The 18,921-nt window shown below is 40.3% G+C and overlaps 1 protein-coding gene across 9 annotated transcripts in view; it reads right to left on the bottom strand.

Annotated features, from left to right (window-relative positions):
- Window positions 1–18,921, bottom strand: part of LOC101166556 (soluble scavenger receptor cysteine-rich domain-containing protein SSC5D) — a 42,409-nt gene that overhangs the window by 14,863 nt on the left and 8,625 nt on the right. Inside the window, exons 2-11 of one of the 9 annotated variants that reach the window (XM_023957794.1) lie at window positions 16,239–16,304; window positions 16,026–16,091; window positions 15,794–15,844; window positions 15,589–15,708; window positions 15,417–15,507; window positions 14,140–14,154; window positions 9,297–9,341; window positions 3,500–3,829; window positions 431–463; window positions 157–183 (exon numbers count right to left, since the gene is read on the bottom strand). In XM_023957794.1, the coding sequence (XP_023813562.1) occupies window positions 157–183; window positions 431–463; window positions 3,500–3,829; window positions 9,297–9,341; window positions 14,140–14,154; window positions 15,417–15,507; window positions 15,589–15,708; window positions 15,794–15,844; window positions 16,026–16,091; window positions 16,239–16,277 (817 nt within the window). In that variant the 5' untranslated portion in view covers window positions 16,278–16,304. Of the gene's footprint in view, window positions 1–156; window positions 184–430; window positions 464–3,499; window positions 3,956–9,296; window positions 9,342–14,139; window positions 14,155–15,416; window positions 15,508–15,588; window positions 15,709–15,793; window positions 15,845–16,025; window positions 16,092–16,238; window positions 16,305–18,921 lie in introns of all 9 variants that reach the window. The other 8 variants (XM_023957793.1, XM_023957792.1, XM_023957791.1 and 5 more) reach the window with 8 other exon arrangements.

An 18,921-nucleotide genomic window follows, 5' to 3' on the forward strand; every position in this document is an offset into this window, starting at 1 on the left:
TAATACATTATAGAAAATAATAATACAAGTTAATATATTGATCAATTCATCCCCATTGTTGACATAAATTATTATAAAAGAAATATTTAAAACAATGTTAACAACTGTCCAACCTGAATTTTTCTTGCATTGATTTCTACTAAAACTGAAACTTACCATTTTGGTCTGTGGCTCTCTTTTCTGCTGAAAGAGAGAAAACAACGTTTTTTTTTCTTGCTTCAGTATCGTGGATTTTAGACACACACGATGCAAACGCAGTCAGATCAGACCCAAAACATCTTGGTTTTTTTTAATCAATTTTAAATAATGCAAAACATTTTTACTACACAAAAATACACATAGAAAAAAAAAGTAATATATTGATGAACTGATCTTCATGATAACATGTATTTTTTCACAAAGATGTACTTCTGATAAAAGTGAAACTCACGGTTAAAGGGGTCGTCTTGGCAGTTTCTTCCTGCTGAAAGAGAGAAAAGATGTCTTTGTTTCTGTATCGTTGCTGAGAATTTAAGAGACACATGATGCTCAGTTATGTGAAAGAAACAACGCAGCCAGTTTAGACCAAAAACATCTTTAGAGTGAGAATAGATCAGAACTGGAATCCAGGTCAGAGTGACTAAAGAAGTGAGATTTGCTACGCTGCAAAAACAGCCCCCTTAAAAAACTCAAACGTTTTTACAGCATTGGCAGCAGATTGTATTTTCAAAAGCAAACAAGTCTGCAATGATTTAAGGAAATTAGTCTTACCAAGAATCCTTATGTCAAGAAAAAATCTAGCCACCAAGACATGTTTTCTTAAACTGAGATTATTTTACTATTTAAAAACTATTTTAATAAGATACAGTTTTCTTGCAGGACAGGAAATAAGGGTGTATTACTTCTTGATATTCCGTTTTTGCAGTGAAAAATTTTCAAACACCCAGAAACACAAAGAACTAATTTAAAAGTCTATTACCTTAATTGTTAAGATTTCAACTTTTTTATTAGGAAGAATATACAAATAAATATGATTTTATTTGTTTTAGGCATATAAAGCTTTTAAAATGATAGTTTTCTTTCAGATTTCCCAAGATATTTTCTGTTGATTTCTTCACACCGAGCAGTTTATCTGTTGCAGATTCAGTCTCCCATCCTGGTGCAGGTCAACAATTTGGTTTCTGGTGTCCTCAGACAGCTCTTTGGTCTTGATCATAGTGGTGTTTGGAGTGTGACTGTTTGAGGTTGTGGACAGGAGTCTTTTTTATAGATAACCAGTTTGAACAGGTGCCATTAACACAGGGAACAAGTGGAGGACAGAGGATCCTCTACAGAAGAATTTACAGCTCCGTGAGAGACAGAAATCTTGATTGTTTTCTTTTTCTCATTCTGAGTCAATGCTTCTATGTCAACCATCCTCAGGTGAGAGGAATAAGGTTGTTTCCATTGACTATGAAACTGTGCAAATTGGACTTGCAATAATAATTGTGCCTAATGGAATCTCAACAATTTAGGAGCTGGTTTGCGGCGCCTTCCGTCCATGAAACCAGGGTTCGACTCCAGGCTGCTCCCTGTTCCCTTCTCTACCTCTGAGCCGGTCCCAAGCCCGGTTTGAGAAGGTTGTGTCAGGAAGGGCATCCGGCGTAAAACATTGCCAAATTTACCATGCGACTTGTTCGCTGTGGCGACCCCTGATGGGAGAAGCCGAAAGTGGAAGAAGGAATCTCAACAATTTAGAAAAAAACTTGCACTCATCAAAAAAAGTTTTTGCGCTTGTGGGAGGTGTTTTTTATATTTTTTCATATTAACATTGACATATTTCGCAAAACTGCAGTGGAAACACTTTCATCGAATTAAATGAGTCACGTGACCGACGACCGGATGGCGATGCGCTTCTAGGTAGAAACTGGCAGCCTTGAATGCTGCACAGCGGGCGCCACCAGAGGTCCCACAGCATCACAGCTCTTTAAAAGTTGGGCGCCTCATGATGAATTGTTGGATCCACGGCAACTCTGTAACATCAGTTGCAACATCCAGCCAAAATGGCTTCATCCGTGGCCCCTCCCACATGTAAGGAGCTCGCCACTCCACGGTCTGAAGACGATGCCGACGTCTCCTTTGATAGATGACGATGAGCGCTAGAGCCGTGGTGAAGTATTTTTCACATCTACTGCGTGTTGGGTTCATTTGCATTTACGATTTAATGCAAATAGTGTAGTTGTGAATTTATTTTTATTGACATTGCAAGAATTTCAATAATGTTTTGAGCACATGTGTATTGGAAATGCAGCTACTGATTACAGGGCATGTAGAGGCTGCTCATGGCATATAATGACGCCCACAGGGTTTTATTAAAAAGACAGTGTTGTGGTGCAGCTTGAGTGACATGTTTACTGGTTAAGGAGTAATCACTCTCCAAGATCTTTTAAGAAATTTTATTTATGGTTTTATACAACATCTTAATGCTCCAGAGAATAAAATCCTTTTAATCCTCCCCACCACCAGGGACAGCACTCAGTCCTCGATTTCAAAGACCTTAAGTTTAAAATGTATATTGTACTTGAATTTAAACTTTTCTGTTTGTCAAATTTTTATAGTATTGACAATTGGAGCTCGAGTCTGTAATAAAAAATTCTATTCTATCCAACAACTTCTAGTTATATTTTGTTTTCAAGAACCTACACCCAGAATCCTCAGCAGGTTACTGTTTTCAGGCACTTTTACATTTGCAGCATTGCAAGGACAAACTCAACTGCATTCTTCAAGCTTTGAACACACAAAGTGACTTCCACACCCACCGTAAATACACATGTTAGAGGATCTACTCATTGATCTACATATACCATAAATGACCAGAGTCAAGTGTTTCACTACACACAAAGCTTTGACTCCATGCTTGCTAAAAAACAAACAAACAAAAAACTGGCTCCATTGTTTAGAACAGCTGGATTGAGCAACAATAAATTCCTCTCTTCTCCAGCTATAATTCAACTATGTTGTCTTTTGCAAATCGAAAAAGAGCTGTTTTAAAAAAAGCCTGGAGCAAGATTCACAAGATTTGCACAGCTTTGAAATCTGCCACCAACTTCTAATTGCAACATTTTTCACCAATTGCTTCCCAATGACACCCAATCATGATAAATCATTTTTTAATTAAATTCATTTTCACCGGGTACTAGGTGTGTGACTTTTCGCTTTGGTTACCATAAGTTAAAAGCATGTGCATGAATGCCCGTTTAGCACATTCGTGAACATGCATCACATGTCCAGAGTGTACATAGCATCAGAACTATTTTTGCAAAAAATGCATTAAATTGTTCAAAAGAAAATACATTCATGGATTTTTATGAATCCGTACTGTGTTTTCATAATATAAATGGATTTTCATCCCATTTTTTAAAACCTGTATTGTATTTTGTATGTTTCTAATCCCGCTGTTAGTTCTTGGCATTTCCTTTGAAGTTCTTTAACAAAGTAACAGACTAAATGTTATGGTACAGTCACTACTTAACTGTCTTACCATTTTTTGGGTCATTGTATCCAGTGTGATCTGCACTGGTGCTGGCTGTAGCTGTGCCAGTTGGTTTTGGCTGGAATGCCACGGACAGCGATGGTGTTACTGACGGCAATGGTCCTGTGGATGGCGATGGTGTTATGGACAGCGCTGGTGCTGTGGATGGCGATGGTTCTGTGGACAGTGATGGTGCTGTGGATGGCGATGGTGTTGTGGACAGCGGTGGTTTTGTGGACCGTGATGGTGCTACGGATGGCGATGGTGTTCTGGACAGCTGTGGTTTTGTGGACGGCGATGGTGCTACGGATGGCGATGGTGTTCTGGACAGCGATGGTTCTGTGGACGACAATGGTGCCGTGGACAGTGATGGTTTTGTGGATGGCGATGGTGCTGTGGACGGCGATGGTGCTACGGATGGGGATGGTTTTGTGGATGGTGGGGTTGTTGTGGGCAGTGATGGTTCTGTGGACGACATTGGTGCCGTGGACAGTGATGGTGTTGTGGATGGCAATGGTGCCATGAGTAAACAAAAATATGAAAGGGTAAACAGAGAATTAGAAAGTATGTTTGACATCTCAAAACCTAGAAGCCACATGTATCTTTCCACACAAACAGGTAGTGTCACACAGCTTGTAATTTAGCTTTTGCAATACACCTGGGAAGTGTAAGATCAGGTGTGCTGCCAAAAGATAATTACATGTTTAATTAACGTAGGCTGAAGATCAAAGACATTCAAACTGACAAACAACTTTGCAGGTGAAGTGGTTTTTTGTCATCTGAGTGTTAATTCAGTAAATTCAACCCCTTTCAGATTGAAGCCACTTGAGTGAGATAAAGTACGGAGGCAGTTCTCTGTTCTGCTGCCACAAGTTTGAACTATGGGCTAAGTATGTTCCCATACCTCTGTGAAAGAGCAGTGTTCTGGGCTTAAATATGAACGCAGCGTGAGAACATCTGGGCTACAAACTTTGAAACCGCTGTGTCCATAAACTATGAAAGGATTGTGTGAATATTTGCAGTAAAGTGATACGTAAACCAACAGCTGAACTTGACTAAAAAGGCAATGTGGCCCGATCTGCTTTAGAATGCGCTGTTTCCATGAGTTAAAGACAGACTCTAATTATCTTTTCATTTTTAGCCCAAATTAAAAACCTGTCATTTTAAGGACATAGTTTCTGCAGAGCGGCAGGAGTTCATTAGAAATTTGCCAGATTAGTACAGATTTACTGCTGGCATAAAGTAAGCCTGCCCACACTTTCCATTATTTCTTTTTTTACACTCTCTCCCACCAGCTTAGATAGAGAGATATGTCCTAATTGTCATTGTCCACTTGGACAATCAAATTGAAGACATCACCATTTACAGTGCAATACAAAATCAAACGAAGTATAATATAAAAATATCAATATGTACAATAAGTACAAAGTTTACAATGGAAGTGTGCAATAATTCAAAATTGATATATACAGATATAAAAATGTCTGTAATTATGTGCAGAGTGATATGTGATATTAACATGTAAGATGTGCAAAAACAGCATGGAGGCAGGGGATTGTTGACAATTTTTACAATAGAGAAAATACATAAATAAGCAGATATGTAGATATGCATTTATACATGTACACATGTATATATAAAAACATGCCTTGGCATTTGCTGTGGCAGATTTTTTATCTGTGCATTTTGGAGTTTAGGATGGTTATTGCCTTGGGAAATAAGCTGTTTTTGAGTCTTTTTTTGGTCTGAATTCTGTTGCCTCTGTAGCGCCTCAACCTAAAAATTACCGGTGCAACAAACATGGTGAGCAATGTTGACGCTATCCAGCTGTACAGAGTCAGATGTACATTGATCGATTTGTCTGCAAGTGCCTGCATCAGAATTGGTGCAGGGATATTTGGCCCGAACTCTGTTGCACCTACAGTACATACCCTGCTAAAGGTTTTTCCAACTGATTTTTTTTCATCTGCTCCTGATTCACAACAGTTTTTAAGCTTAATTCTGTTGTATTGATGTCCTCCACCAAAAACATGATTTTCGTTGGACTGGGGCTTAAAGCTGCTCCTGTGTTCTGAGCGTCAGAGACGCTTTGAGTTCAACGATCTTCTGTTTTCAGATTGTCCATTCAGCCAATGATTAACGATACTACTTATCACAGCTGTTTTTCGTGAAAAACGTCAAGATTCAAGTTTTACATGTTTTTAATCATTGCCAGATTCTCCCTTTTCTTTAACCCCATGTCAAATGTCAGGTGTCAGGGATTAGTTTGCTTTGTCTTTTCATCTTGTTTTAACCACTTGGTTATCACTTGTGCTATCCTAGGCACTTTAACATTGGGAGTTGGGTCATCTAGACCCACTAGACAGTGCTCTGAACCTTTTTTCTTCAATGATTTGTGATCTTCACTGGTGTCCATGGATTACATGAATCTTTCCACCTTTATCCACCTTTGTCATGGTAGGGAGAACACGTCAATGTAAGGGTGGGGTCATCTTAGATAGCACAATTGACTTCTGTTTAGCCGGTAAGTCCTGACAAATGCATTTGGATTCTCCTCAGACCCGTCGCCACCCAGACTCCAGAACTCTGAGCAGAGGCAGAGTCTGGAGGACCATTGTGGTTTAGAGACAAACATACGGAAGACTAAGTGTCATCTGCATACTTTTATTACCTCAGCTTCCAAAACGGAAGTCCCGCTTGTTTTAAAGTAGTTGGTTTATAGCACTGTTAAAAGTTTGTAAGATCAATGTCACTGATATGACTTAGCATCTGTCTGTGTTAAGCTATAAAGCTGAAGTAAAAATTCAAAGCCTGACAAAAAGGCATGAGGAACATAAAGTTTAAGGAATCTGTTACATAACAGCAGCAATGTAAGACTATATAGGTATAGATTATATCACAGTTCATGACCATCATAAAACTAACAATACACCAAGTGAAACCACTTAAACACTTAAACAAGCACGCAGACTGATTCAAACCAGACCTCCCCTGGCTTCCTGTTGTCTGAGTTCAACAGGGCTACTATATCAGGGACAAACAGTTGTATGTTTATCCTGGAGCTTTCACAAAAATGTGGAAAAAAAGGAAAGGACTGACCTAATGGTGGGAAAGACAACAATATAACACAACCCATAAATCGCCTGCACTCCTCTGACTCCCCCCTTTACTTTCTGTAAGGCTGGTCTGAGCTGTATGGGACAAATTGATCTACAGTAAAAAGCAATTTTTTAAAACTGGCGGCTTTTCTGTTGGTTTATTTTCATTGCAACCATATTATGTTTTGGCCACCTGGGGAAACTGAAAATTAGTTTTAGTAGAATCTGCAAAAGTAAACTTTTGGATTTCCTTAGCAAAGAAAGGTTATTTGCTAACCACGCCCACATTCGTAATATGTTCCTATCCTGTTATATTCTTTTGTTTAGCTCCAGCCTGGGATAATATATTGAATTTTCACAAAATTCCGTTAAAAAATGTTCAAGTCACACAGGACAACGCCACTTTGGCGAGCTCGCCACGTGCACGGCCTTCAAAATCTACAACTTCTATTTGCAACATTTTTCCCCAATGACGCCCAATAAAAGAAGTCATTTTTAAATCAAATTCATTTTTACCAGGTACTAAGTGTGTGACTTTTCGCGCATGTGGCGGGGGTCAAATTTTCGCTCAAAGGCGCAGAAAAGGTTCCGTATGCGAAAACCTTGTGGTCCTTGCATCCACTTACTGCTGCGGCCCAGAACAACACATTACCTGGACCATCAGGTAACAAACACTAAACTACATGCAAAAAGAAGTTTGAATAAAAGTTAACAGCAGCTCTGGGAACTGTAGAAAAGCCAGGATTGTTGTGTGATGCTTTTTTTGCCAGATTTGTACTGAAAGCATAAACACACTTTACTTTGAAAACAGGTGGAAAACAAATTCATTTTACCAAACAGAATTTATTTCTAAATTTTGTTTGGTAAATTCCAAAAACAACAAATAATTACTAAATTTCTCGATGAGCTTCACAAAAAATTTAACAAACAAAGCAAGCAATAATTTTTATATTAATTAGGATTTTTATAAACTTTCAAACACATACAGTTAACGTTATCGTTAAAGTCCTGTGGGATCAAGATTTGTGAGTAATAGACGGCCCTGTAAAGTTTCTGGTATAATCCCTGTTCCCTTGTTTATCATAAAATATATCCGGCATCATTTTTATCAGCTACAGTACTCAGCATAAATGAGTACATCCCCTTTATATAGTACTAATTTAATCAGTAGCTCAATGAACAAAAGAAACATTTCCAAACTTTCCACAAGGTTGAGTTTTCTTGAACACTCCATAACATGAAGTGAAGGTTAGTGATGTAATTTAGATCACATAATCTTCAGTTTTAATTAAGCTGGTTGAAGCAAAAACTACCACATCTAGTGTGTTGTATCCATTTTTAAAGACAGCACCAAGTCTTCTAGCCGTGGAATGAACAAGTTGCCGACATTTTGCAACATCTATCTTTTCCCATTATTCAAGAGGAACCTCTTTGAGAGCCTGGATGCTGGATGGAGAGTGATGCTAAACTTGTTCTTCAGAATTCCCCACAGGTGTTGGATTGGGTTCAGATCAGGAGACATACTTGGCCGTTCAATCACCTTCACCCTGTTTGTCTTCAGAAAAGCAGTAGGAGCTTTAGAAGGGGGTTTTGGATCATTGTCGTGTTGGAAAATGATCCAAGTAGCATCTTCTCTTTCAGTGTAGAGCTGTTCATTGTTGAGTTCATGATCCCATCAATGAAAGGCAGCTCCCCCACACCAGCAGCACTCATGCAGCCCCTATAAGGACACTCCCGCCACCATGTTTCACTGTAGGCACCATGCATTAGTCTTTGCAATCCTCACATTTGCCATGCCATGCAGTGTTCAAACCATTAGTTCCACAAACGGGGATCTTTGTCTCATCACTCCGGATCCCAGAAGTCTTCAGCGTTTTCAGCATGGGCCCTAGCAAATTTAAGGCGTGCTTTTTGGTGCATAATCTTTAGGAGAGGCTTCCTTCGTGGACGATAACCATGCATGCCATTCCTCTGCACTGTGCGCTGTATGGCGTCACAGTCCCTCCAGTTTGGCTTTCTACTGCTTTATCTAACTGCAGTCAACTCGCATGGTGATTTTCTTCAACCCTTCTCATCAGAAGACGCTCCTGTCGAGATGTTAGCTTCCATAGACGGCCTGGACGTCTCTGTAAGATGGCTGCACTTCCATCTTTTTTGAGTTATTTGATCACCTTTACTATCGTATTTTGACTGATATGTAAAGCTTTGCTGATTTTCTTGTAGCCCTCAACTTTTTAGTGTAAAGAAATGATTTGCTTTCTTAGATTTTCTGACATTTCTTTTCCATGCCGTTGCTGGTAGCATCAAATGAGCTGTTCTTTGTTAAGAAATGCCCTTTTCTAGTCACCTGGGTGCTGGACACCTCTTAAATGAATCATGAGACTCACCTGTGGTTGAATACCTGTTCATTAGAATTTTGTAGTCTTAAGCTTGGCTTTTCTCCTAAGAATAAGACTGGGGTGTACTCATGTATATAACGATTCATGCATTAACGGTGTGTGACATATTTTACTTAACAAAAAAAGATTTATGTCTCCATAAGAACCAGTTGGTGGGTTCGAGGGAAAATGCCCAAACAGGAATTGCATGTTAAAGAGGAAAAAGCTTTGGAAAAGACAGAGGTGAGAATGGTGGGAGAAGTTTAAGTCAAGCTCCAGCAGGTAAGCTTGAGTTTGAACATCGACATGTGTGACAGAAGTTGATCTTACTTGAATTTTGCAGCGGCATCCTCGAATATATACTGCGTAAATTTTCTAAAAAGCACAAAAAAAGAAAGACAGAAAAGACTTACTAAAACATAAACACTATGCAAATATCTTCTTACAACAGAGGACAGATCATCAGTTCATCAAACCCAAGCAACCCAGTCAGAAAGATGAGCCATAAAAGTCCACAGAGGCGCACACAACCAACATTTAAAGGGCCCATTTCATGTTTTGGCTTTTTAAAGGAAACTCTGTCCAGGTATGTGATAATATATTACCTTTAGCACCCTAAAGAACGATTTTTAAAAATGGAATATGTTTTATTTTTTCAGCTCATTTTCCAATACGGAAGTAAGACGACTCGAGGATCCGCCTTTGACTCCTTGTGTGTGCCGCCCATTTCATGATTTCATCCTATAGTCGGCCTCAGCAGCGTGTCTGCGTTTCACCCACGAAAACAAAAAACATCCACACTTTTGCAAAGATGGATTTGCATATTGTTCATATAAAATGAAAGCTTTTAGCCGATCACCGCTAGCTCCACTGTGAAAGGGGGTGTGTCTGTTAGCCTGGGTGAGGAGCTGGCAGCGCAGACTCTTCCTGGAAGGGGCTGCTCCTGACTTTGTGATGTCACAATGTGAGAAGCCACTCGTTTTCGTGGATTGGGAGGGGCAGGGGGCAAGTTTTGATGGGAATACTCAGGGATGCGTGAATGAATCAAAATACCACTTTAAGGTTGTTTTTAGTGATGAATGAACATTATAAAAAATTTAAAAGCTCAAAAAGCTGATTTTGCCTGATATAACGCCTTTAAGTCAGTGTTTTAAGGTTAAACATATCTGTAAGACGTTAGAAAAAGAGCAGCTTACAAAACCACATTAATCTGTGAAACTCATCCTGTGATATCACCATTTTTGGTTACATGTTTGCTGCTCATTGACAGTATATGAGAACTGGACTGAGTGAGTGTGATGTCACCTGTATGAACGTCCACTTCCAACCAACTGAAGTCAATTCACTCGCTATTTTTTCGTGATACAGTCGCTGCCATGTTGGAACCAGATAACATCAGTATGCAGTGATTGGTCCAAATCGGTCTGAATCATCGTCTCTATTTCAACCAATCTTGCCAATCAGGAGTAAGCTTAAAGGGACACGCCCCTAGCATTTGAAAGTGGGCTCAGGAGAACATGTCAATACACTTGATCTGATCAGAACCAGATTATGACAACTATGCAAAAGTATAAAATGAAAGACTCAGTAGTGGTGCACATATAAATGATATGATCAGTAACAGACGTACATCATAACGGATTGGGCGCCCTCGCAGCTCCTCCTTCACTTGGGCTTTGTTGCACAGACAGCGTGCTCCAGCGCGTCTCTGTGAGAACGCGCTGGAGCACGCCGTTGATTGCCATCTGATGACAGCGCGCTAATGATGGAAAGGCAAAAGAAAAAAAATTGGGGGCTCAAAACAGAAAACGCAAGAGGGAGAAGGACAGGGATGTGTTGGGAATGAAGAAAAGATTCTCTAAATGGCTGAGAGAGTTCATTTTGTTTGACAAAACGTTTATTTTTTTGGTAATAGTTTTCGTTAATGACCTTTTTTCCTCCAACGAAAACGAAACAATAACTAAACAAAATTTCCTGCTCAGACAGGAAAACTTATTTTCGTCAGCAAATTAAAATAAAAAACAAAAATGCCCTTTGATGACAACATCCAATCATCACACCTGTTGGTGGAGAAAGGCGGGAGCAAAGCGATCCAATCAGAACACAAAGTCCTGCAGCGAGGCCGGGCATGCTTCGTTAACCCGGGCACGGGCTCACTGATACAATACTCAGTTGAAAATGGCCCACAGAAATGTTCATATGGGCCATTTCCAAGATCAGATAAGAAGTAATTCCCGTCATTCCCGTCAATGTGTCCGTCTGGCGGAGCAGATATAGGTGCAGACAGACAGATGGATAGATAGAGAGAGATGCATTAATTGTCCACTGGGGAAAGTTGTTTTCATAGTACAATATTTCTTCATAAGCTACAGAATTATGGTATTCATGCATTTGCCTTTAGTTTGTTTTATTTTTCATAAAACAATGTATGGCGTATGTCTCAACCATTCAGAAAGAAACAAGAAATTGTATTTGCGCTGATCAATTTCCCATTTCCACGTGGATTATTACCGACATCTGTAGCTTGTCAGATGTAATTAAATGGATGGAAATAGAATGCCCCATCACAATGCGTAATGACGCACAATGGCTGATCTTGCGCTCTTAATAGAAGATGTGGCAAATGGAAGAATTCGGAGTGAACGCATCTTTAGACAGCAAGAAGACGTGCTGGCAAACGAGTACGAGTGGCTTATAAGCCGGTTCTGACTTCCTCGAGCCGTCCTCTTGGACCTCTGTGGGCTTTTGGGCCCGGCGTTACAGAGGAGCACTCGGAGGAACCACGCGTGTCACCCAGTGCATCTGGCGCTCCGGTGCCCCCCCCCCTTCCGGTGGCAGAGACACTCTGGCGATGCAGCGCTAGACGTTTTTTTGCCTCGACTTCGATGTCCGACCATTTCTTTTTTATTTCGGCCACGGTCCGAGGTTGTGAGGCTACAGCATTTACGGCGTCTGCCACCGTTTGCCACTCACGTGCCTTTTTGGCATTAGTAATGCCCACACTGTGCCCTCCAAACAACACTTTTCTCCTCTTTTCCACCTCGCCAACGATAACTTCTACTTCACATTGAGTGAAGTTACGTTTTTTTCATTTCCTCTCGGTGTTTGCCATGATATCGCAAGACATGAATATTAATTTGTGGGCGTTTCACGGACTATTTATGGGCAACTATGGGCGTGTCATGAAGCCGCAAAAGCTGCGCTGCATTTAGAATTGGTTGTGATTTATAAAGGGAAAGATGCGTAGGATGTGCGTGCGCACGGTTTTATAAATCCGAATATTTCTGTGCGTACGCACATCCTATGTTTCATCCGTACGCCACTTCTGACGCAAATCCTACGCAAAGTTTTATAAATGAGGCCCCTGGTGAGTTTATAACTGGAATAACTTGCTCTACGAAATAAATATCCGGTGGGAAGAAAGATAATTAATTAAAAAAAGAGGATTATATAGAAGATAATACTTAAGTTAGAAAAAGGTATCAGAGCAAGAATGGGTTTTCTGACCAATTTTCTGACTGAGTAACAGATGTTTATTTCTCTAGAGAAATCTATGGGTTACTTCTAGCGGGTTCTTCCTGTTTGGAACGCCACGGGAGAGGGGCCACTCAGTACAGTTCTCATATGCAGTCCACATTTCTGCTCTTAAAGTTAACTTGTTGTTTGTCTTCATTCAAAAAGATCCAAAGTAAGACCATGAACGCCTAAATATTGTAAAAAGTGGTTCATTTTATGCTTGAGTCTCAAATCAGATAAACAGAAATGAACATTTATTTTACACTGATTTAACACTCGTGTTCTGTTCTTGGCCCTCTGCAGACAGTTTTTAGCTGTGCATTTTAATGATGCTCTATAAAAGGTGACCGCCCATTAGGGTTGGGCGATGTCCCCTAAATTGGCCGTTGACGATGTTTGCTGTCAACCATCGGGATGGACGATGATATCGTCGGGGGTGGGGGGGTGGGGGCTATTTTTACGTTTTTCGTTCTTATATAACTGCTATTCGTTATTTTACTTTTTTTTTTATTTCCCAACTAATGACTAATCCGTGATGATCCAGTATAAACTGAGGGAAGTGACTTTAACAAAAAAAGTAACAAATAAAATAGAAAAGAAGTGGTCCGCTCCCGCACTTAACTAGTCAAGTGGGCCGGCGGAGCGTGGACTTACAGCTTTGTTACATGTGCGGTATGTGTGGGAGCTGCGGAACGGACTGCGATCCGTTCCGCAGCTCTAGGGGTACAAGCTACCGAACTCAGAGCTACCGAACTCAGAACCGGGTCTAAAGTGTGTGTCTCTGAGCATAGCTCGGATCGTCAGCACACACACAGCGGTTTGAGCTTCAAAGCCGAAATGTCGCTCAGTCCTTAGAAAACATTCAAACAATCACGTGGATTTGTGTTTCCAGTCGCGTCCCAACAAAATAAAGGCTGATGTTATTCCCACATGTTTATGTGCAGCCAGGATGCAGCGCCACCCAAAGCTAATGCTGTTAGCATACTGCTAATCCTGGCTTCGTTCAGAAAAAGCACTGACCACGCGGATTAAAATTCAAATGATGAGCGAACAGGTGTTTCATAATAACCGTAACATTATTAAAAGCACGTTTAGAAGATTGTCTCGTATATTACCGAGCCGACATGTCAATGTATATAGCCGCTCTGCGCTATTTAAGATTGTTTTGTATTGAATAGTTACATTCAATAAAGTTTGAAAAAGAAAAAGCCGCTCGGCGGAATTTATGTTTACCTTTCCGGTTTGTCAAACCCTACTGCGCATGTGCGAAGGATTTATTCCGACCGAAAGTGTGACCTTAGTGAACGTTTGTTATATTCTGAAAACATTTTTCTGGGCCCATGTACACGGTTGGATTCTAATCCGACCATTGATCCCATCAAGATATTTTGTACATGTAACCGCGGCTTTTGGGGTCAACTCGCAACGTGGCGGGGGCGCGGCATCACGATGGTGTCTCTCCATCGGGATGTCAGTCACCCATCACGATGGACGATGGTATCGTCCATCGGCACAACCCTACCGCCCATCATCTACTAACATTTTTTTTTCTGTTACTAAAAGATGTACAAGCTAGATGAAGTGACAAGAGCGTTCACACAGCGGCAACTGACCAGCAACACCAAACACCACCGACACAGCCCGGCTTTGAACTTACCGTAGTCGCCACAGCCTGCAACACAAGAGAAACAGAAAACCAAAATGAGGACACAACAGCAGCTTATATATAACAAATAACACATTTTTTCTCGAAACAAGGGTCTTTTTACTGTCTTAAGATTCTGTTTTTTGCAGCGTAAACGCAGGATACACCCTGGACGGGTGGCCAATCCATCACAGGGCAATGCAATCATTCCCACCAAGGGACAATTTAGAGTGATAAGCTGACCTACAGAGCAATTTTTTGGTCTGTGGGAAAAAGCCAGTGGCGGGGGAAAAACTACACAACAAAAACTGGAGAGTTGAAACTTCAGGGCTTTTAACAAACCAGAGTTAGTTTCCACTCTTGAAGTGTTATTTTAACACACTGCGATTCAAATGGTGTTCAGTGCTGGAGTCATTTGTCAGAGTTAGCCAAACCAAGCTAATTAACTCCCGTTTATGGCCCGCCTGGGCGTCCGCCTCGTAAACCCGCCAAGAAAGTACAAGGTGTTGAGAAGTTTCCATGTGCTGCGGCTGGTTTCATTTGTGCAGGAAAAAGTTTTCCACAGACGGTAATGACTCAAATGTTTTTTACAGAGTACTTTGTTAAAACACTACCATGCCTTTAAAATATTAAGTACAACAACAGAACTGAAAATGATACCAATTTTTTGATGTTCAAAGCTCATATGGAGCCACAGGTGAGAGTTTTTTGTCATTCCGTCATGTATCATTAAGTTTTAATTGACTGTATGGGAGAAAAATTCTAGATTTTTTTGAAAATGTCTTTCTAGGAATTAATTCATTTTCGGTTATATAATTTCATCTATTGTATGTACAGTATTGGATATAAATTTTAGATAACTCTAAAAAAAAACCACTAATTTAGGTAAATTAGTTTACTGTTAATTAAGCTCAGTTTAGTGAGTTAAACAAATGACTCTGACTCAGTCTTTATTGATGTAACTGTTTTGAAAGTGTTCATTTAACTCTGTAAAGTGTGGAGCTAAAAAAACTGTTGAAATGAACTCTGTGGGAGTTGAATCAACGCTCCCCTTTGTGCGGTAAGCGACCTCCTCGTCCACTTTGACACATCAGTCCAACAAATCCGCTGGACTGATGGTTCTGAGGTTCCCACGCTTGGCTGTCCATGCAGAACAAAAAAACAAACCCGTGCATGGTAGTGCAGACAGGAAAAGGAAACGCTGGGCATTTTAAGAAGGTATATTTAGCCAATAGGGAGCTTGACTGGCAGGTTAGTTGGAAAACGTGTAGGTTACCGGCCTGTCATACCTTGTAAATCAAGATCCACTGCTTTAGCCAAGAAACACATGAAGTTAAAAACAGGGACCTCTTCTTTTGGCCTTCCCTGGCACTTAATTGTCTAAAAAAAGAAGGGTTAGATCACAAACATGTTCGTCTACCAAAAAAAAAAAACGTAAAAACAAATGTGACAACTACTCACGTCATTGATCTCGCATGTCTTAAGGGCGTTCATTAAGCCCTTCCAGTTGGTGTTATTTTCAAGATGCTCTGGCCACGTTGTGTAATTTTGGTAGTATTTCATTGTACAGTTCATGCTGTCCTGCAGAGAAAGAAGACATACAGACTCTTTCAAAGCCAAGCAAGGCCATGTGTGGATGAATAGAACCAAGTGTTTCAGAGATTACCATTAAATCTCCAGCCATTACAAGCGAAAGGCTTTCATTTTTAAACATAACCTAGAAAAGAAAAGAAAAGAAAAGAAAGAGTAAAATCAGTTTTCTAGATTCGGCTCAAGATTCTCCTTGTGATTATGCTTTTTTTTAAAATGTTCTTCAGACTCTTACAGTATTGTTATGTCATTTAACAACTTTTGCTGTTTGTTCTCTGTTGAAAGAAAACAAGAACTTAAAAAAATACCCATCTTTCTTTCTCCAGTTCATCATAGCATCCTGCTGTTGACGGGTCAATTATACTTAGAAAAGCCTAAAAAAACAAAAGTTTAACAGGAATTAATACATTGGACAGAGATCATCAGAAACTGGATTCATCTTTGTTTCCTGCAGCGTAACATCGGAACTTCAAAAAAACAAAACTTGAACGTCTCAAAAACAGGAAAGAAAGGATATTTACCATCAGAATCAGGTATAATGAGTGTGCAACAGACTTCATGCTGCCTCCGTTTCCTTCAGGCTTATTCTGCAAGGATCACAGCAAAAGAATCTCAGCAACCAGACAAATGAGTCAGTTAGGATTAAATGGTAAAGGTCAAATATATGAGCTATACTGAAAGTGGAAACATTATTTCGTGCCACATGTACCCTGCTCTTAGCTCGCAGTAATGGGAAGGAGAAGAGGGGCGGGGTTGCTCCAAGACATTCCTTTCTAAAGATGCTTTTTAGTACTCTTTTTCCCCTTTTTATTTATTTGTAAACTGTTTTTATTGCTGCTTTCTAAGATATCGCTTTGAGATTTTTTTTTTTAAATGTAAAGCGCATTTCTTTTTAAATAAAATGTATTATTATCATTATTATTATAACTCATAACTATGCTTTGCAGAAGCGCTCTCCTAGAAAATAACAGTTTTCTTCTGTGTGGCTAAAAACGGCATAATCATCAAAAAACCACTGGGAACACTTTAACCCTTGTGCTATCTTAGATGATGATGATTTTTCTTTTTTTTGACACGGATGCTGCCTTTGACCCTTGTGCTATCCTCCCCCCCCCCCTCCCCCCTTCCATTGACGTGTTCTCCCTACGATGTCAAAGGTGGATAAAGGTGGAAAGATTTCATGTAATCCATGGACACCAGTGAAGATCACAAATCATTGAAGAAAAAAGGTTCAGAGCACTGTCTAGTGGGTCTAGATGACCCAACTCCCAATGTTAAAGTGCCTAGGTCAGAGTGTCCGTCCTGTGACTGGAAGGTTGGGTGTTCAAATCCAGGCTGAGTCATACCAAAGACTCTAAAAATGGGACCCAATGCCTGCCTGCTTGACACTCAGCATTAAGGGGTTGGATTGGGGGGTTAAACCACCAAATGGTTCCCGAGCGCGGCTGTGTCTGCAGCTCACCGTTCCCCCAGTGGATGGGTCAAATGCGGAGAACAAATTTCACAGTAAGTCCGACTTTACTGTACTTTAAATTAAAATCTGTTAGAAAATGACATAATTTGTTTTTGTTGTTTGCTAAATCCTAAATATTTGACAGACACTAGTTGAAGGATTCTTTTTACATTCTCTCTCTCACTGTTGAAGTTAATAAATGATGAATATTACCAACAGAGTGCTGCCCAGTTCTGCATCACAGAACAACGTATCATTCCCAGTGATGTTTTTTTCTTTTTCCAGTGATTTTTGAAGGACGGTTCACTAAATACATGTTTATTAACTCTTACAGAGCAACAGATTAATCAAAAAAAAGGAGCAAAGATTTAGAGAGGACGTGAAGCGTTGAAACATTAAATCCAAAATTAAATTAAATCCAACAAAACAATTCACATCTCTTGGTTTGAGCTTTTTTATTTTACTTGAACTTAAATCGCAGAGCTACAGTGGTGGACAAAATTGTTGGTCCCCCCTCAGTTAATGAAAGAAAGTCCACAATGCTCACTGAAATGACTTGAAATGTTTAAAAGTAACAATAAATTAAAATGTATTGAAAATTAAATAATCAAAATCAGCCATTACTTTTGAGTTGTTGATTAATAGAATTATTTTTATTAATGAAATAGGGCTGGACAAAAAGGACAATCCCGAAATAGAAGCAAGGAAAGCTGGGGTGAAGTGGGCCTGCCCAATCCCTGGAATTGTTTCCCCACGTCAATAAAGCTTATCTGAATTGAAATGTGAGCCAACCTAAACATTTTTCTACCTCACATTGCCCCAGTCATAAAACTTGAATGTGACACCCCCCCATCAGAACAGAAAAATTACAAAAGGTTAGGGAAGAGAATAAGGGATTCAGAATGCAGGTTATTCAACCGGCTGGGGGACAAACATGTATTTTTTTTGTCTCATCAGTGGCGCCACATGGCCACCCATCTAGCCACTATAAACTGTGGTAGCATCAATTTAATCCCAAATGCACAGCCAGCAGGTGGCAAGTGGCAAGTCGCCCTGATCACCTAAACCGACCCACACCCTAACCCCCTCCCCTCCCTGCTGCCTCTGCGTGCGCAGACATCTAAAGCTAAAGCTCCTGGATGCAGAACACGGATAAGACGGAGAGGCTGATTTTCCTTCGGGGTTCACTTCCGGGTTCGAACCCTCAGAGCGGGTTCACCAAAGAACCAGTCTCAGTTCTTCAAGAGGAACTGAGAATAACTCCAACTCCTCAACTCCAAAACGTGCTATCCCCCCCCCCTTCCTGCATCGCGTGACGGAGCGCGAGCACCGGTTTCTCCGCGCACGCACGAGCGCGCACACACACACGCAGACACACATCCCAAAACATTACATTTCCTTTCACACCTGTTAAATATTTTCTGTGGTGTCTTTTAACAATCTGTTTACTGTACTTTAGATCACCTGATCTGTATTGTGCACAAATACAATTGCACCACCCCATCACCAGCGGTGGTTGATGTGCAATGACTTTTTATTTGTACTGAAAAAAGATGTCCCCGTCACACACGCAAAATTTGAGGACTGGTTGTTGTGTTACTGCAGCTTGTTGATGTGGGCTTGACCCGTTTACACCTAAAGTCATTAGTTGATGCTTGTGAATGTCAATTTTAGAGAATGAAGAGAAAGTTTACATATATTCTTATTTTAGTTTATTTTAAGAAGAAAAGTGCAGCAGAAAGGGCGGAAGA

This window comes from Oryzias latipes, chromosome 8 (assembly GCF_002234675.1).
Source record: "Oryzias latipes chromosome 8, ASM223467v1".
Lineage (NCBI taxonomy): Eukaryota > Metazoa > Chordata > Actinopteri > Beloniformes > Adrianichthyidae > Oryzias > Oryzias latipes.